Genomic DNA, 20,015 nt, shown 5'->3' on the forward strand with positions numbered 1-20,015 from the left:
GCAAAGAACAACCATGAACCATATTCAGACATCGACTTTGCACAACTTTTCAGAATCAGACCCATAAGTTTAATTTACGGCTTTGCAAAGCTCATCACCAAGTTATTAGCCAACAGATTGGCCCAGAAGTTACAGGATATGGTGGCTAATACTAAAAGTGTTTTTTTAAAGGACGATGCATAACTTTATCTTGGTGCAGCAAACAGCAAGATATTTGCACCAACAGAAGCTCCCTCACATTCTTCTCAAATCTGACAATCTACTGATGTTGGGCTCATGCTGCATCATGTGAAATACATCACAGTCCACACACGTCTAAATAAATGAAACAAATATTCACCTTGAAGAATTCTAAAATCTGTTGATAGATAAGTCATTGCAGGAAAAATTCCAAGGCCAGTCATGATTCACTGGGTTGCCTTTCACCAAACAAGAACCAATATTATCTTTCAAAAAGGGATACCAGACTGCAGACAAGAAAAAAAGTTCTTTTGCGTGTGCGAATTTCTCACCCTCTTGCGCGCCTCGATTCTCTTCTTCCTCTCCTTCTTCTGTAAAACCTTCTGTGCTTCCTTTCTTCTCTTCTTGTTCCTCTTGTGGAACCCAGTAACGAACCGATTGTTTGGAGATGAATTAAGTTGAATCTTTCTACCAAAGGGATTTGATTCAAACATCACGAGTTCATATATCGGGGCGATTCAAGTTTAGGGGTTGAAAAAATAGTGCTCTTCACAATATTTGAAATTTCCTTTGATTGACAAATCTTTTGGGGATGATTTCTTAGGAGAAGCTTCTTTACTATATTGTCAGGCTATGATTCAAATTTCGTGATATTTGGCGGTCGTTTGATCGAGTTTTGAAATTTTCTTTTCTTCTCACGCAGACTGTTTTGGAATTCCGAAAATCTTGGAACCTAATTCCGGAAATCTCCGGACCTCAAATTTTCTAAGGTTTCTCCAGAAATCTCCACACGTTCGGAAATTTCTGAAGGTTTCTCTAGAAATCTCCACACGTCCGGAATTTTTTGAAGGTTCCTCCGGATTTTTTCGCACAGAGATGTTGTTTTTCAAAGTCTTTCTTCCGGTATTCATTTGGACTCTTTCTTGCTTCCGCTATTCTCAAATTAGGTTCCTAGCATCATTCCTAGGTCCATTAGCTCATGCATAGCTAAGTGGACTTGATTTTGCTAGAAGAGAGGATTGGGGGAGTTTAGCCGAAATTTTGAAGAAAATTTAAATTGGCTCCCATTCACCCTCTGGTCACCTTCCTGATGCTTCGCACCGCCTGCAGCTGACGACTCCGCCGCCCCCTCAAGAGATAGGCAGCATGGCTGCACCTGAAACTGCACGAACTGGATGAGTGTATCTGAGGCGATCCCAGTGCCTGGAGCCGAGCCTACTCCCCTCTTTTGGATCTCAAGATGTATTTGGTTTTGTCAAGGATTACCGCAAGAATAACGACGATTATAGGGCAGTTAAGATCATGAATGGATATTAGTTGCATTATATAAGTTGTTTAATCGCCTTTTCTAGCTAGAACGCACGGTGGACGACCAAAATCGTGAAAACTTTTAGTGTATGGCATTAGAGGGATGCTCGGTTGCATATGTTTTGTCCCTTCGCGTTGGCGGTGAGTGAGGCGGCAGGGTAACAATGGCGCCGCGTGAGGCCTGGTGGCTGGCTTTCACCGTGACTTGATGAAGCGCAGGGTATGACTATTCATGAAAATTCAGTTCTGAAGTTAGCCTAAGAGTCACGCAAATTACAAGAGGCCCAGCATCTCTTTTGGGCTGCTCCTGGATCTGGCATGAGAATATTTATCGAAATTTCAGCCGCTTGTTGGGCTTTAGCTCTTGTTCCATTGGGTGGGCTAACATTTCTTAGCAGCTCTTGCATAATAGCACTTGGATATTTGTAACTGTGGAGGCTGATCATTTGCTTAGTAATCTTTTGAGTGGTATTCAGCAATTAGTTCCCTAAGGATTTAGCCGTTTTTAATGAATAACAGAAAAAGGCACCCACTTGGGAATCTTTTACTCTGCCAAAATGTTTTGTGTAAGACAATAGAGGACCACCACAATTGCAAAAAAAAAAGTCGCATGCACGCAGAATAGTCAAGAGAGTCCCGCTGAGAAGAATCGCATCAGATTCGATTCTTATCGTCGGTGAGAAGGAAGGATAGAGCCCCGGCGACTGCTAATTATGTTGCCAACGTGTCAATTGCTTCCTGCTTACATTAAAATAAAATTTATGCATTCAGAGAATTTAGCGTCTGGAATGTCACGTTGTCAACCAGAACCAACCACTGAAAAAGAGAAGAATAGAAAAAAAATCAGACACAAGAAACGGAAAGAAGGGATGGATCCATCTCCACTCAGGGGAAGCGATCACGAGAATCAAACCAAAGCAGGGCAAAGAAACAGTAGCTTTTCGAGATTATAATAAACATGTTGAAATTTCTACAAGGTACACGCGTGTCGTGGTGTCGGTCATATGAAATACTCCTAGCACACGTTCAAGCAGAGCAGTGTGTTTCTTAGTGCTCTGCTGATGGTGGTTGGTTCACATTACTGATTAGTCAATCTAAAAGAGTGAAGCTGCATGCGAATACTTTGATAATTAGCTACAGTACTTCTGAAAGTGCTCGATCCATAAATCGATTGGTGGAGCAAATTAACTGAGATAAAGGAGACATTTGCCTGCATATGTATATGCTGGCGTTAGTGGTTTCAGAGCGGATTCTACGGATGAAACAAGGCACTACGTCGGACAAAAATACTTGCGCTTTAGACATGGCACAATCTCCAATGTACGTAGTATGCCTTTTACAATTGTTATTTGCTAGAATATACATTTATAAAATATAGTAAATTCGTGGTATTATAGAAGTATATCTTCTAGGAAAAATCAACATATGCCTGTGTCTTCCATGTTTTCAAACGAGATATTCTAAAAATTATTCATAACAAAAGTTTCAAAAGCTGACCTGATTTTATCTAAAAATATACTTGGTTGCATGCATCGGTGGGACTGCACCACACCAGAACAAAACAGTTGCGTAATTATAACTTACTAGATGCAAAGGCTACTTTACTACTCAAGTTACTCACTGCAAAACCTTTTCAAAGACCCAAGACATGCATGGTTAACGTCGAAATCACCATAAGCTCTTCTCCTCATAATAACTCTAATCATGCAGGTTTACTTTGCCTGTCACCGATGCTTCCTTCACTAATGGAAATAAATGGAGGAGCCATATCCATACAAATCATCAACACAAGTGATGCAGGTTCTATGGTACCTTCATATTCAGATAAAAGGAGACTGCAAGGTTATTTAAATTAAGCCTCTTGCTGGCAAAATCATAGAATTAAGTTAAAGTTAGATTGAAAAAAAAGGTTTGTTAAAATATTAGATGCAGTTAAATATCAAGCATAGTAAAATTAGTAATTTAATTTAGTAATAGGTCATAAATGATTATAATACTTATGTTAACTTAAAAATTAGAAAAATGATCATGCAAAAATTTAGAAAAATAGTGTCTATAGTGTTATAACATGTTTACCATGACTATAACATGTACTAGTTTAATTGTATATTTGTATCTAAATTTATTGTTAAATATTTAATGGTGCTAAAAAATAAAATATTTAATATTTTAACCATGCAAAAATTAGTTCTTATTTAATAAGGTGAGATTTTTGCAAATAGTATTGTTAATAAAAAATTCCAATTAATACCGGGTGAAGCCTCCACCCTCACTAAAGGTCCTCAGGCACATTAGTACTGGTTGGAGGCTTCAACTAATACTAATCGGTAACCTTTAGTACCGGGCGAAGCCTCCACCCGGTACTAATGCTCTTATTAGTACCGGGTCAAAAATCAACGGTCAGGATGAATACTACGTTTTCTAGTAGTGAAACAAAAAATTGAGCCTCTTGCTGGCATTGCAGTATTGCACAATAATCTAGCAGATGCAAGGATTGATTGACCAACCACATAGCACGGAGGTCTGTAATCCGGCAATGTTCCAGGCGTTTGTCACTAAAAAACGATAATAATGTTTCTCGAAGATTAATAAAAAAAATGCCTGCATGGTGCAGAGCATGTGAGCCAGTGTATCGAGAAGCGTTTACCATTGGGGCGGCAGCCAACTACGCCCACCTTTCCACTGAATTACTGAGCTAGTGTAGTATTCAATTTGATCGACCCGTCTTCCGCCGCGGCCTGCTTCGATCAGTTCCTGCAATCCAGTAGCCTTTAGCGCTTAGTGCTAGCGTATTCTTGAAAGTTTAAGCACGATGGCGACAGACACAGTGCTAGCAATGTGCCATGTTTTCTGCTGGTACTAGATTTTTATGCCACCCTATTGAATGTTTTCTGTTGTGTTCTGTCCTGTTCGTTGACCATTCTTTACAAGCAGAGTAGGTTTGATGTGAAGACATTTTTTTTTTGTGTCGATATGTGAGCAACTTTGCAATGCGGGGAAGGAAAAGGAAGCCTCCCTAGCTCCTTCCATCAGTAGGCTCACATTTCAGCTAGCTGCAGCAGGTATGTTATCATGACAAGAACTGAGCACCAACTCAAGCCAAAGCCAAGCCAATGGTGCAAACGTGGCCGTGATCATCATATACCGTAATCATCATGATGCACTTAGGAGCTAGGATAATCATAAAGAAATGATCCAGTAGACAGACCAAATACGCATCCATCTTTAGCCACTACGAGCAAATCGCACATTGTTAATCTATAAAAAGAGAAATATCGCGGCAATCATCTGGTGGACCAATGCAAGCTACAAAGACTTAAGTCATTGTTTGGACATTGCAACAAACCTGCAAACTAAGTGCGAAAAGGTGACCAAATTGCCGTTGAATTAGAACAGTATGTCGCTCCCCATGTTAATTTTGCAGAAATATATATTTTTTGGAAATTGAAATAAGGACAGACTGAAACAATAAATTTCATGAAACATTTGAAATCCGCTCATCAGTTATTGTATAGTAATGCTTTATAAAGTTGATCTAATTTTATGTATTGTATCAAGGTAGAGATTATGCATGGTCATTGTTAAGTTCCTCCAAGTTTCCACAGAAATAATACAAATCTTTAGTTCAATGCTGTAAATTCCAAAAAAACACACACCTAAAAAACCGTGTGAATTGCACGGGTTCATGATTAATGCACGAGTTAGATATGAGTGACGATGAATTCAACGGCAGCGAGGGAAGGGAAGCATGCATGTTCACATGCCTGAATTTGTCAACAAAGTGCTCACCTAATGGTATGCACTTTTGCTAGTATTAAACCCTCCCCAGGCGACCTCTCCTTAGAAACCGAGGAGCAAGGCGGCCAAAAGGCAGGCACACGTAGTTTGATTCGATTCGATTGAGAAAAGGAAGAAAGAAAGGATGGGTGGTGGTTGCTCGTCCAGATGCCTGGCTTTCCATTTTATTCCTCCTCCATCCGGACCATCTCTCCGATGGCGACCTCAGGTCTAATTGCACTGCTCCGATCCACAACTTGCAAGTCCAAATCGAACCGTCGCTCACCGTTACGGCCGGCCTTCCTGTTTGTCTTATTTCACATCTGGTAGCTGAGGACTAGTTGCAGAAGAAACTGATTGCTTGCTTGTGCAATTGACTTGGCTCGGTTGGTCACCACGGATATGTTTAATTTCTGCAAACTGAAACTATTTTAGTCCCGTGTCATTGAGATGGCATCTTGATCGTGTCTCCAACGTTGAACTGGACGGGACCAGGGAAGAACCGATCGATCGGCAGATTTGGCACCATCGATGTAAGTATATGCAACAAAACTCAAAATATACCACGTACGTACAGAGCTTGATTGGGCTTATCCGAAGATTAGCACAAGTTAATTATTGTTGATTAGATGCAAGATCTGCCTGCCGTGATTTGGATCGTCCAATAACACACAGGCTGCTGCTGCGGCTGCTGTCGTCTTCAGTCAGTCACGCAGACAGTAGTATAAGACGAGGCACGATGAGTGTGGAGAATCAGATGCACCACCACCCACCAAAGGCACCAACCCAACTCCAAATTAAAACAAAAACTCATCAAGTTGCATGCTGCTTAGTTTCCCTCCTGACTAGTGAAAACGAGCTAGCTGCTGGACACTCGATCTTGGTTGGTGCCATGGCTTCCTTGCTGCGGTGGAAGGACAAGTACGTGAAGGAGAGGCTGCAGGGCCTGTCTGCTGGCCTCTCCTGCTCCTCCGCGGCCGCCACCTCCGTCATCGTCTCCTCCGGCCGCGCCATCGACCGCCACTCCCCGCGCCTCCGGGACCCTGACAGGCGCTTCCCGCCACCCGTTCCCAAGCCACCCAGCTCTCCTTACCACTATGACGACGGCAAAGACAAAAGGAAGAAGAAGGCGGCAGCCGACGGTGGAGTCTCGTCGGCGTCGTCGGAGCACAAGAAAAACAAGAAGAAGCAGGCGGTGCAGCTGCAGCAGGTGAGCCCCGCGAGCTCCTCCAGGTTCCTGCTCAACTCGTCCAGGCTGATGAGGCAGTCCGACGACGACGACATCGCCGTCGTCGACTACCTGCCGCCGCCGCCGTTCCCGTCGTCCCCGCGGCCCTCGTTCATCGACGACGACGACGGCATCACCGTCGCCGACTCCCTGCCGCCGCTTCCGTCCCCGCGACCGGCGTTCATCGACGACGACATGTTCCACAGCCGCGGCGATGGCACGTTGCAGCCTGCTGTTCCATCAGGGCCCCACCAGCTCGAGGCTCTGCCGCCCGTGGAATTATTCGCGGAGCCGTCTGCAGGTGCCGGGTCGTTCTCCTCCTCCTGGTCGTCGTCGGAGAAAGGACGCCGTGCTGCCGGTGACAAGACTGCTATGATGAGATCGTGTTCCACGAGAACAGGCCAGCACCAGGTGAGAAGTGAGAGATCGATGTTCCCTGCGTCGATGTTCGATGCATGAACCTGTTACGAACTTGCATTTGTTCGATCATCAAGACACAAAAGTTTGTGCTAATCGATCGAGGAAATTAAACATGCAGGTGGTGGTGTTGAGGGTATCTCTGCACTGCAAGGGATGCGCCGGCAAGGTGAAGAAGCACATCTCCAAGATGGAAGGTGAATACATCCGTGAGAAAGCATCATATCTCCATTCATTCGTGCGTTAACTAAAGCAAAGCATATGTATGTTTCCAGGAGTTACTTCTTTCGACATCGACATCGCGACGAAGAAGGTGACGGTCGTGGGAGACGTGACGCCGCTCGGTGTGCTCAACAGCATCTCCAAGGTCAAGAGCGCCCAGTTCTGGCCGGACGCTTTGTCCTCTCTGTCCACGCCGCCGCGTGCCTCCGCCTCCTTCTGAGCTATACTACTCCCTATATAGCTATAGGTTGACGAACTTGATGGGCTGGGACACGGTCTTCAATTCCAACCTTTTGTCCATATTGTGAATTGGAAAATGTTTGTAAAATCCAGTCAACTTATGATATTATGATAATTAAATGCATTTTGGAACAAGTCAACCTGATGTAATTTTACTGTTTCCAGTCCTAAGTATCTAGAAGAGAAAAGAATCACAAGAGATTTTAAACTTGTCGAAAAATTATTGAAATTCAGGTTTCTATATTTGTTAAGTACTGTATGATACCAAAGGTCTAAACCTTCGTATAATCAACATGAACCTGCCCATGTGTTTTAAATTACCAAATCTATATGAACATTCCCATACATGCTGATTATGGAGTACCACACACTTAAGAACTTTACAGCTGACTTGGTCCCTATTCTAATAACACACAGAGAAGAAAATTTAAAGCCGTATTTTACTCTATTCCGAAAAAATAGTCAAAGCACTCCTGGGGAAAGCGCCTTCAGTACCGGTTCCTAACCCCCCTTTAGTACCAGTTGTGCAACCGGTATTACTTTTTCGATACTAAAGGGGAACCTTTAGTACCGCTCAAATAACCGGTACTAAAGGGGTACTAAAACATTGAAAAAAAAAGAAATATGCAGCCAGAAGCGTTGGAGCCCCACACCAGAGAGAGGGAGGGAGGGAGGGAGGCGGCGTACTTACGTTGCAGCCACCGCCGCCGCCGCTCCTTGCTACGCCACGTGCTCTGCCGCCGCGCCCTCCCACCGGAGCTCTGCCACTCCTTGCCCCCCGCCGCTCCTTGCTCCACCATGCCCTGCCAACGCTCCGCCACCATGCCGTCCCACTGGAGCTCCACCGCTCGTTGCTCCGCCATGCCCAGCCGACGCTCTTGCTGCCGCGCCCTCCCGCCGGAGCTCCGCCGCTCCTTTCCCCCATCGCCGCTCCTTCCTCCGCCACACCCTACCGACGCTCCGCCACCTCACCACGCCCTCCCTTCTTGCCTCTGCCGCTCCTCGCCACATGTAAGAGGTGAGGGGTGAGCAGAGGGGGGAGGAGAGGGGCGGCGATGGGAGGGGCAGCGAGGGGCTCGAATGTGTGGGGGGGAGAGGGAGGAGAGGGGCGTCTGTGTGGACGAGTGGATAAGTACGTGTGGTGAGGGGGTGAGCGTGGGGTGAGAGAGAGGGGGGCTGACACATGAGGGGAGGTACCCCTTTAGTACCGGGTGGAGACTTCAACCTGTACTAAAGGTCACCCATTAGTACCGGGTGAAACCTTCACCCAGTATTAAAGGCCCTCAGGCACATTAGTACCGGGTGGAGGCTTCAACCGGTATTAATGGGTGACGTTTAGTATCGGGTGAAGCCTCCACCCGGTACTAAAGGGGGTCACGGGGGCTCCTCGGGGACTATTCGTTAGGCCCGTTTCTAATGCTCATGTTAGTACCGGGCCAAAATACAACCGGTACTTAGCGTCGGACGAATGAGTTTTCCCGTAGTGAAGGCTCAAAGCCAAAAGTTTAACCGGTTGTTTGTTAAGATATTACTCCCTCTGTTCTTGTTTATAAGGTGCACATGCATATCTATTTATAAGGTGCACACGCATATCAAGATTCAAACTTTACAATCTTTTACCAATAATTTACCTAACATTTTTTTATTTTTGCAATGTAAACTTGACAAGGTTGGATTTATAATCAAATGTACTATGGAATGACTATAAGTTTATAATCATAAACAATATAATATAAAATAAATGAATGGTCAAAGTCTAATTTGGAAGACTGTGCTATATTATGTCGCGCCTTATAAACAGAAATGGGGAAGTATGTATTTGTGGCACTAGCTGATGGATGGTTACTGGAGGCAAGAGGAAGCATGCATGCAGCAAACACACTTGACTGTAGCTAGCTTGATAGTCTCAGGCAGCTAAGGTTAGTCTCAATAGAAGTTTCATGAAGAGTTTCATAGGTATTAAATTCCGTACCACATCAGCAATTTTGCTGACTTGGCAAGATCTTTATAAGGAGAGAGAAGTGGGAGTTTTATCATATGTGAGAGGAGTTTCATTCCTACGACACTCTACTAGCATAGTTACCTAATTCCTGATTTTTTTTTTGTGAATCACACGGTACAGACGCAAAAGCTCACATACACATACTCACCCCTACGAACACACGCACGCAACCCTACCTCTATGAGCACATCCGAAAGACTGAGCGGGCAAATCCTCGAGATTGACGAAGTCACCACTGGCGCCTCGCTGTCGACGAGCACGTCGCCTACCACCACTGAAAGAATAGCACCGGTTAAATCCTGGAATAATTCTAAGGAAAATGCGAGCACTAGTGCCAAGTCGAGGACTCGAACCCTGGTAGGCAGTTCCACCATAAGGAACCTTGCCAGCTAAGCTACGCTCAGTTCACACCTAATTTCCTATCTTGATAACAGGGTAATGAAAATGTACACTGAGATCGGCCTCCTACGAGATCAGACCGAACACTTTTTAGGGCTAAAAGGGTGGGTGGGCAGTGCAACCAATCTGCTGGGCTGCCCACGCCCCAGCCCACAAACCGTTCGCATCGATCTGTTATTGCCCATTTCCATCAGGCCATATGTGCGTAGTGCCTTTTAAATTACTTGCTTGTTGATGTAATTTTCTGAAATAAGAGCATGCAGGAGCCTCTCTCTATGGGTGATTGCCAATCTACACCTTTACCTATTAGTACCTCCATGTTTAAGTTTAAGGAACAAAATTATCCTAACCTCTAAATGAATGGAGGATGCACAAAAGATGTTCACGAGCAACTCCAAGAGTCTACAAAAAAAATCTCCCCAAAACTATCTATTGGGTGCTCTACTAAAAATTTATTCTCTTAAAATTATATCATCTCAAAGCATATCTCCAATAATAAACTCCTCAACACTTTAAAACTAGCCACGTCAGCACGTGAACCCGTGCCATCAGCTTCCCCTCCGACCTTCCCTTCTTTTTACACCTTCCCTCGCCCAAAGCCCAACCGCCTCCCACCTCCGCTAATCATGGCATACGTGAGACTGCAGTTTTAATGAGAATGTGATGCTGCTGTCCACGCAGTTGACATGTACAGGATGTGCTGCTGCTGCTGCCTGACTGCATACTATTGGTTTATCAGCACTAGTAGAGAATTGGCTTTCAATGCGCCCCCTTTTGTCCCGGTTTAAAGTTGGTCCGGGACAAAAGGTTCACCAACCGGGACTAAAGCTCGGTCACTGGTGGGGGGCTCAAAGCTCGGTCACTGGTGGGGGGCTCACCAACCGGGACCTTTTATCCCGGTTGCAAAGGCTAGTGGGAAAAAAATACTAGTAGAGAATTGGCTTTCGATGCGCCCCCTTTTGTCCCGGTTTAAAGTTGGCCCGGGATAAAAGGTTCACCAACCGAGACTAAAGCCCGGTCACTGGTGGGGGGCCCACCAACCGGGACCTTTTATCCCGGTTGCAAAGGCTAGTGGGAAAAAAAGACCCCGAGAGGCTTTTTATCCCAGTTTGAAACACCAACCGGGATAAAAGACCCCCCCCTTTTATCCCGGTTTGTAATACCAACCGGGATAAAAGTGGGTCATTTATCCCGGTTGGTGTTTCAAACTGTGATAAAAGGGTCCCCAACGAGGTGACTGAAAGAGGACTAAATCCCTCGAACCTTTTTATCCTGGTTTGTAATACCAACCGGGATAAAAGGGGGTCTTTTATCCCGGTTGGTGTTTCCAACCGGGATAAAAGGGTCCCCCACGAGTTAATATAAAAGGATAGTATCCCCTATATAGTTAGATGTGGTGTGTAGGTGGGATGGCAAGGAAGCTACGCACGAGGCTGGAGGTTGTGGGTTCGAATCCCACGCAGCGCGCACGTGCATATTTCGCGTGAAAAATCGCGAGACTTGTGCCTTGAGACGTGCGCATGTGGGGGGCCCTCCCGGGATTTCTTCTTTTTTTTGCAGCGCCTGACATGGTGACCTATTTTATCCCGGTTGGTGTTACCAACCGGGATAAAAGGGGGTCTTTAGTCCCGGTTGAGTGACCCGGGACAAAATATCCCCCCTTTTGTCCCGGTTGGTTTATCCCGGATGGATTTTCGGGAGATTTGCACCCTACCAACCGGGACTAAAGGCTAATTCTCTACTAGTGCGGGCAAGTTTCTACTGATCTAGTAGTAGGGTTCATCTCATCTGTTCATCTTGACCTCTACATTCTTTGTCCATTTGAATTGGTCCGAACGATATGCATATCAACTGGGACGGACCATGGCAGCACATGCCTTGTCATTGTCTTGCAGCGACTGAAACTGGGCTAATCCAAAGCATTGTGCAGCTTCTTTCTGACCCTAGCTGGAAGCAAGAACCTGAACCTGAATCTTAACCACCAATTTATGTCACCAGCAATTGCAATGTGCATGCAGATAAACAACAACTTCACGAGCACCACCAACCAGCTCTTGTACTGTACTGTCAGTCCTCGCATCACAGTAGCTGCTCCAATCTGTCGGCGAAGCAGGAGCTGAAGCACGCCATGTCGGCCTCCGGCAGCACCACGCCGATTTCGATCCCGGCCAGCTTGTCGCGGCCCTCCGCCAGCGACACCGTGCCGGGCGTCTTGTCGATGGACACCAGCTCCACCTTGATTGGCCGGCCCAGCCCGAAGTCGGTCTCGTACACGCCGTACTGCAGCGAGCCGCCCACCGACATCAGCCGCTCGAGGACTAGCGACAGGATCTTGTGGAACCACCCACCGGTGCCGGCCAGCACGCCATCGTCCAGCGCCCTGACAGACACGCCGATCGTGGAGGCCGCTGCCAGCACGCCATCGCCAACCAGCAGCTCGCCCAGGCCCACCTCCACAAAGCACGGCCCGAGGCAGTTGCCGAGGTACTCCTTCGGGATCGGCGGCACCAGGCACCGGCGGCACTCCACCGAGAACAGCAGGTGCGCGCGCCGCTCTGCGTTAGCACGACCGCCGTCGACCCACGCTGAGCAGGCCCACGCGAACGGGCGGGCGTGTGTGGGTGGGATCGTGGGAGGCGAGCGTCGGAAATTCTAAAGTTCGGGGGCGATTCGGGAAAGACCGAATCCCGCATATATGCGGGACGACGGAGATGTTTTTAGCGTCCGCATATTTTTACGGGAAGGATTAGAGAGTTGTTGGAGGTTTTTTGGAGCAATTTCAAGGAAGCTTTTGGAGTTGCTAAGAGCACCTTCATTGCCCGCGTATATGCGAGGGACCGATCTTTCCCCAATCGCTCCAATCTGCTCCTTCCCGTGTGCTATCTATTCCCGCGTGCTATCCACCCCTTGTCCTCTGCGCTCCTCCTCCTCCTCTCTCTCGCTCCCTCTCTCCCTCTCTCGGTAGCGATGAGCACGGCGTCAAGCGAAAGGCGATGAGCACGGCGGCGACGTGGGTGCAGCGGAGGCGGGTGAGGATCTGGAGCAGCAGTCGTCGTGCATGGCGCTGATGCGGTTGGCGGTGTCCGGGTCGCGATGGGGCCGGCGGATCGATGGGCACAGGCGTACGTGGCGACGTCTGTGGCTTGGGTCGCCATGGTGGTGGCAGCGCTGGTGGCTGGCACGGTCTTCTCGACGCCTTCACCGCCGGAGCAGCGGCCCAAGAACGGGGACCGTGGCGGCCGTGGCATCCGCGGCCACTCTGTTGATGGTGTACAAAAATCAATCTTGGCGGGCTCAACAGTGCAGGCAAAATTAGGTGTTGCGGATGGGAGCTCCATTGCTCTTTGCGGACGCGGCACAACGGTGGGAGCAGCCTGGGTGAATCGAAGTCGATCTGAAATTGATGTCCTCCGGACAGGAATGAACTCGAATCGACGTCCTCCGGTCGAGATCCAGTGAATCCCTGCTCAAATCAGCATCCACTCCTCTAAATCGAGCCTAGCTGGGAGCATACTGTGATGACTCAGGTTCATCAGCTGAGATAATCCTAAGACAAGTTTCCTAATCTGCCGTCTCCATCAGCCCCGACCCCTGAAACCCAACCAAAACCGCCGGTTCTCTCTAAGTCCCAAAGACAGTGTTCCTTCAAAATCTTAGAGCTGTAGAGAACCAGAGACTGAGTGGTGGACCCACAACCAGCTCCCCGGTTCTCTTGAGTCAAACGCGCCAGAGCAGCGTGCGCCCCGCTTCAGAGCTTCCCCGCCGCGTGGCTCAACTTCTCTAACGCGCGTCACCTCGCATAGTCGCCGGCCGCGATAAAATAGATCAGCGCGCTTTCCTCCCAATCGCAATGGAAGCCCCTGCAGCCCTTTTTGCCTCGCCTCGTCTCACTCGCACCCTCGCCGGCCGCGCCAAATCACCCCATCGCCGCCGTGGCAGAAGTTTTGCCGCTGCCGCGCCAGACCGCCTCGTACTCCGCACCCATCACCTCGCCCGGATCCCCGGCTGCAAGCCCCGATGTCTTCCGGCTTTTCCGCCTCTCCATAGTCGCGCTACCCACGAGCGCGCTCCACGATGATACCGCCCCCACCAACCATGGCTCCGGCAGAGACAGCTCCTTTTTCCGCCTCGCCAGTGATGTGCCCTGGCAAGCCACTGGGTTGCGCTCGCTTGTGCCGCCGCTCACCCTGTCACCTCGCCTGCTGCGACCTCGCTTGCAGTGCCTTCCTTCCTATCACGCCAGTCAAGTTTGCCGCCCACAATTCGCCGCTTGACGCGACCAGACCATGCTCGCCTCCGCCAAATCTAAATCCCAGCAAAACCGCGCCTGCGCCGGCCTTGTCTCCAGTGCCCAATGGCCAAAGACCCTATCCCCGAAGCTGTGCTCCACCGCCCATCGCCGCTCAATCGCCGCCAAGGTAGCGCACTCCACCTTTTTCGTCCCGATCTTCGTGCTGCTCAAACTCTCTCTCTCTCTCTTCCGCGCAGCTATAAAGAGGAGTACCAGAGCCCCCACCAGAGTTTCCTTCGCCATCGCTGTTTCGCCGCCCCATACTCTGCTCGCACTTGAGCACTGCCGCTTAAGCTCTTGAGAAGTTCCCCTCTCCGCTCAAACCTACTTCTCCCCAACCCACCAGCCGTCTGTTCCTCCACTCGGTGCTAGAGCTTGCTTGTTGTCCACGAGAAGCCCCACCGCCGGAGCACCGTTGAACCTCGCCGCCGCCCAAGACTTAGCGCCTTAGACCTTTCGCCCAAGTCTATTTCTTCCCGACCCCAAAACTTCACCAGTAGACCTGAAGGTAAGTTGCCGACCCCTTCCCGGTTCGCCCGACCCCTTTTTCCGTCTCGCCCGACCCTGTCTGTTTCGCCGACCCTTATCCACCTCGCCCGAGGGCTCAGCTGTATCTTTCTTTGATCCGAGGGTATCTGTGTAAAATTTCGGGGCCTTCTCTGTGTTAAGCCTAAGGATCCCGGTATAGTTATTCCTTAAGTTTAAGGGTCAGATCATAAGTTTATCCCCATCTGACCCTTTTATCCTATTCTCCACCAACTGAAGATGGACTCCCCCACCTTTCGTGTAGCTTTGCTACAAGTCCTGGGCTAAAGCTTGCAAGTGTTGTTGAAATAACCGTCTAAGTGCTAACTCCTGCATTTGCATTCGTGTAGAGCTACATCTCGCCGACGGCACCTACGAACTGCATCCGGCACCAGAAGATGGAGCAGTAGCTGATCCGCCGATCGCAGGAGCTGAAGCAGAACCCGCCGAGGATCAGTTTGCCTCCACCCCGCTTGAAGTCAAGCCCCGGAGCATGAACCCAACTTTCTAAACTTGCACATGCCTTCCTTCTTATGTATGTGCATTTACGTATAGGAGTTATTTGAAACCATAGATGCATGACTTAGTTCCTTGATCTGAACACTAGTCTGTTGGGTCCGAGTAGTTGCAAGGCTTAATAGGACTCGGTAAAAGTCGAGTGATTTCCTGTCACTCGCGAGTTATAGGAGTTTTTTGTTCTCCTTCTAGTTACAACTATAAGGACGATGGACGGGGCAAGGTTTGGTGAACTCTTTTGGTGGTCGGCTGATCGCCCCGTTTGTTTACTTGAATCTGTTTAAGGCCCGACACTGGTGGTGTTCGTGATCAAGTGTTTGAAAGTACTAACCTCATACCCATTATGGGATGGGGAAGCCTAGTACCTGATTGAACCTGGACGTGAGCAGTCGATCCACTGTCTCTGGAACGAAGTTCCCCTGCGGCCGCATGTGGTGGCAAGTGTGGTCATGGAACGGCAAAGGCCGGGTCTGTGGAACCTTGCACCAAGGGAAGGGGGCCCGACACGGGTCAGGGAATTAATGGGGACGGCCGACATAGGAAGCGACCCTCGGTGGTGCGCAGATGTCGTGAGGTTAGGTTCGCCATGCATGGTTAATGAACTCGAATCGATTCATCTGCCTCTCACAGTTTGAGACTGCTTGATCGCTATGCTGTACTGAGTAAAGAAGGAATCTGATGATGACATGGTCTTAATGTTGAGCTTATACACATAATGTTTGGATCTCTGCTTGTTTAGTATAAGTTGCCAATGTAGACTAGTTAATGAACTTAGAATCTGAGCTAAAACCTTGAAAGTAAGGACCTAACATAGTTGCTTTTGGGCAAACAAAACCCCTCAGCCAAAGAGCCTCGCATGTCTAGAAGTGGTGGAGTAGTTTTTCCACCGGTCGGTTAAGTCTTGTTGAGCTTAGAAGCTCAGCCTTGTTTGTGGCATCTCTTTTCAGGTGAAGTTGAAACTTCCGAGCTTGCTGCTGTTGGCACTTGGCCACCCCAGCTTCCTCCTGGGTGGACGGTCAAGTGGGATCCTTCCTCGGACGGCGAGGAGTGTGATCACTGATGTCCTGTTTGGCCTCACCAGGGACATCCGACCCCGGCGCTAGCTTCCGCTATGTTTTGTCTTTCGTTGTTTTTCGAACCTTGTAAAACTCTGATTTCAAACCAGTGTGTAATGAATTGTTGAACTAATTGTGGATCTATTGTATTCTCTGAAACCGCTCACCTTCGTGTGAACTATGCTAACTCGGTCCTGTTCACGTGGTTAAATCGGATGAAATCCGACGGATTGTCGAGTTAACTTGGTTAAAGCAGGGGATTCGCATGTTAGGCGACTTAACCGTGCTTTAGCTAAGTTAATCCAAGGTGTTCCGCCACACATACCTGCTGCATTGTTCACTGGCTATGATAGCAACAAAGGAATCAATGGCAGGAGGGGATTGGATTGGACCCTGCGGCAAGAAAGGAAGAAAGGAAAATAGAGGAGGAAGATGTTGCAGCAAAACAAAAGATTGGATCGGGGTTAGTTATTAGCATTCTGCTGTGGATTGATATATTTTGGGGGAAGAATTTTTTGAAAGAGCCCCCAATACATAGTTTTGGGAAAGAACCTTTTGGAAAACTCTTGGAGTTACTCTTATGCAATCTTAAATGCAAAGGCACACACAAAGGAACCCTAGTTTTGGAAGGCCGAAGCAAAGATTTGTCCGGAAATACAAGTTTATTTAGTTTGTCCTAACCGAAACTAAAATTTATATGGAGTGATAACATAAGATTAGCACTATTACTCCCATTACGAAAAATTGGTCCATCAACCCGTGCTCCCGCGTGAGGTAATAATTTTTTTCAAAGCTATTTTATTTTAAAATTATTTAGAAATTAAATTCCTAGCTAATAATCAAAATTGTTTACCTACTACTCTCTCATTTTTTCAATACTTTAATAATACTCATATATATGTACTAATCTTTATCCAGTTGTGATTGATTTTTACTTAGTAATTACTCTATAAACTTTTTCATCCACATCCACATTTTTTTTCAATTTGTATCGCACTTCCATACATTGTTTTTAGTATAAAAATAAATATTTTTCATCACTTCCTTAAATACATATATACATGGTGTAAATGCACTCATCATGCGTACAATAACATAAATAGGTAATATGGAATCAGATATTAGTTTACTTTTAGAAATTTTTGTATGATGCACATGAAGATAATTAGATTAAAATTTATATGTTTGATTTAAGTTATTTTAAGAACAACATACGTCGGTGACTAAGATACGAATTTAGAATGATATTTTAAGTTATGCTTTATAATGATATGGATGAGTAAATTGGATGAAGATTATTTTTTATAATGGTAGGGATTGGTAATTTAGATATATGTTTAGAGTTTAATTTAGAATATTTTCATAATGATGATGATGGGTAACTTCTTAGAAAATATAATAGACAACCGGCTGTGATTATTAGAGTCTACATGAATGATGTTTGATGTTTGATTTTTATCAGAATTTCTAGAATTTCTCTTTTTTCTATCGTGTCTCATGAGAAGTAATGTGGAGTCTCCGATGGAAAAAAAATAAAACTACATTGCTACAAAACTATTACCTTGAGCTACCTCTCATTTGTTAAATATTCGATCACAATACTTATATAGATATATACTTATTATCTTAATCTGATTGGGATAAATTTTAGTTAGTAATTACTCTAAAATATTTTTATCCATATTTATAATCTTTAACTTTTTACTTTGCATCGTAGTTATGTTCTTGAATTTATTTAATAGACCTTAAGTTTCGACTATAATTTTAACATAGAAATCTATATCGCATCACTTCCTCTATATATCTTTATAAATGGTGACGTATATACCTTAATTATTATATCATATACAAATGGTGTAAGAAAAAGACAATTTAGATTTGTATATTGGGGTATATTTTTAATTAAGGTAATTTGGATTCAAATTTAGGGTTACCTCGTGTTATTTTTAATAATGACATAGTGGGTAATATAGATGCAAATTGGGGTTACTTTAAGTTATTTTTTCAACTTAAGTATTAGTGGTGGGTTTTTAAGTATTAGTGGTGGGTAATTTAGTTGCAAATTTAGGGTTATTTTTAAATTATTTTAAAAATGGCATAACTGGGTAAGTTTGATGAAGATTAGGGGTTAATTTAGTTTATTTTATATGAAGATAGAGGTGGGTAATTTAGACATAGATTTAGGAGTTACTTTAGGCTATTTTCATAATGACATATATAGGTGGGTATTTTTTTTTCAAAAACATAATAGATTCAATGGCTTTGATGATTTGAGTATAGCGACTGATGGCGAGATATTTTGCTTTTTTTTGAGAATTTCTAGGATTTCTCTCTTTTAGAGTGTTCACCTATGATCCTAGGTGGCTTCAGCTGGAGGTTTCAAAAGGAGCCTCCAATTAGTAACAATAAGATAGAATTATAATATATAATTTTTTTATTTAAGATAACACTTTTTTAGGATATTACTTGTTAGAATATATCATAATTAACTTATATTCATGATCGATGGAAGTATCATGGTGAGGGATATGGGTACCACATGGGTTCCCGACCAGGATACTGGCTGGATCTAAGAAGTGGGCTCGCCCAACCAGGGTGTGCGGGCTGAGGATATGAAGATATTTGGAGTACACACCAAAGAGATCGGGCAGTTCAAATTAACCCGAATATTGCGGGATATGTATTATAATTTGACTCAGATTACCTTCCATGTAACTATCGAGTAGATTAGATTTAAAATCGACTTGTTACCCTACATCGTCATCCTATATAACGCGGCCAAGGGCACCTCCCGAGGGCATCGAACCATTGAGCAATACAATCTACCAAAATACAGGATGTAGGATATTACTCTTCGAAGGCCTGAACCTGTCTAAAATCCTCGTGTCCCCTTCATGTTCTCACGATCACCTCGAGTTTTTAGTTTCGCAATCGCCCCTACCTATAAATCAACCACTTCGGGAAGCTCCAGGTGGACTGCCGGGCTTATAAATCCGACCTATGGATTTCGGGATGCTTTGCTTTTATTACCTTAGGAATGTTTAGCTAACAACTAGCTATTTTCCTATTGTAAATCATTCATATTTTACATCCAATAAGGACATTCGCATCATATATAACTCTTTTCTCGCATGATAGGAAAAAGTGGCTAAAATATTATTTTTTTTCCAAAAAATATTGTCCAGCGATGCAAAACAATGGAAAACTTGACCATAGATAAATAACAGTAATCAACTAATTTATGCTGAAAAACATGCTATTTATACTTGTTAACAGCATAGCAAACCTCTCGCTCGGATCGCTCGCATCGTCTTCATCGAGGTGACTCAACGGAACCCCACCACCTGCAAACCCCCCCACCACCACGCATCAACCCAGCAGGTCGCCATCACCGCTAGCCTCGACGGTGGCGGCGACCCTCCTCTTTTCCCTCTCCCATCTTCCTTCTCCTCATCATGCGTTCCGCAGATCTAGATCCTAGGCTGCTCTCCATGGATGCAGTGGTGCTTGCTTCCAGTGGTGATTTAGATCGATGAATGTGGACTACGACGGCACCCGCCCGTGTGGCCGAGCTTCTCCTTGCCGTGCGCACTGGTGCTTCGCCTCGTTACACTTCGAGGTGGCCGGATTTGGCTCGGGCTGGGCTGCATCCGGCCTTTCGGAGCCCACTCACAGACCTGGTGCTGTGCCTCATCACTGGTAGCCGTCATGAGCGGCGATGACAGCGACACCCTTGAGTACCGTTTTCTTTCTTGAAGGCGTTGTTGTGGTGTTTCTGTATGTTTTTCGGGTGAGAACCTTCACCGGTTCGCCCGATAGGCGGCGACAGCACATTTACGTCATATTCTTCTTGAA

The 20,015-nt window shown here is 46.1% G+C and overlaps 2 protein-coding genes across 2 annotated transcripts; one reads left to right on the plus strand and one right to left on the minus strand.

Moving 5' to 3' along the window:
* Positions 1–5,959: 5,959 nt before the first annotated feature.
* On the plus strand, positions 5,960–7,512 carry LOC140222983 (uncharacterized). The gene is made up of 3 exons (XM_072294238.1): positions 5,960–6,904; positions 7,032–7,107; positions 7,186–7,512. The coding sequence occupies exons 1-3, from the start codon at positions 6,005–6,007 to the stop codon at positions 7,350–7,352; spliced, it is 1,143 nt and encodes a 380-aa protein (XP_072150339.1). The 5' UTR covers positions 5,960–6,004; the 3' UTR covers positions 7,353–7,512.
* Positions 7,513–11,852: 4,340 nt separating this feature from the next.
* Positions 11,853–12,589, minus strand: LOC117856277 (phenolic glucoside malonyltransferase 1-like). Its single transcript, XM_034738671.1, has 2 exons — positions 12,584–12,589; positions 11,853–12,425 (listed from the first exon to the last, which is right to left on the minus strand). The coding sequence occupies exons 1-2, from the start codon at positions 12,587–12,589 to the stop codon at positions 11,853–11,855; spliced, it is 579 nt and encodes a 192-aa protein (XP_034594562.1).
* Between the last annotated feature and the right edge of the window lie 7,426 nt (positions 12,590–20,015).

The sequence above is a fragment of the Setaria viridis genome, chromosome 5, assembly GCF_005286985.2.
Source record: "Setaria viridis chromosome 5, Setaria_viridis_v4.0, whole genome shotgun sequence".
NCBI classification, from domain to species: domain Eukaryota; kingdom Viridiplantae; phylum Streptophyta; class Magnoliopsida; order Poales; family Poaceae; genus Setaria; species Setaria viridis.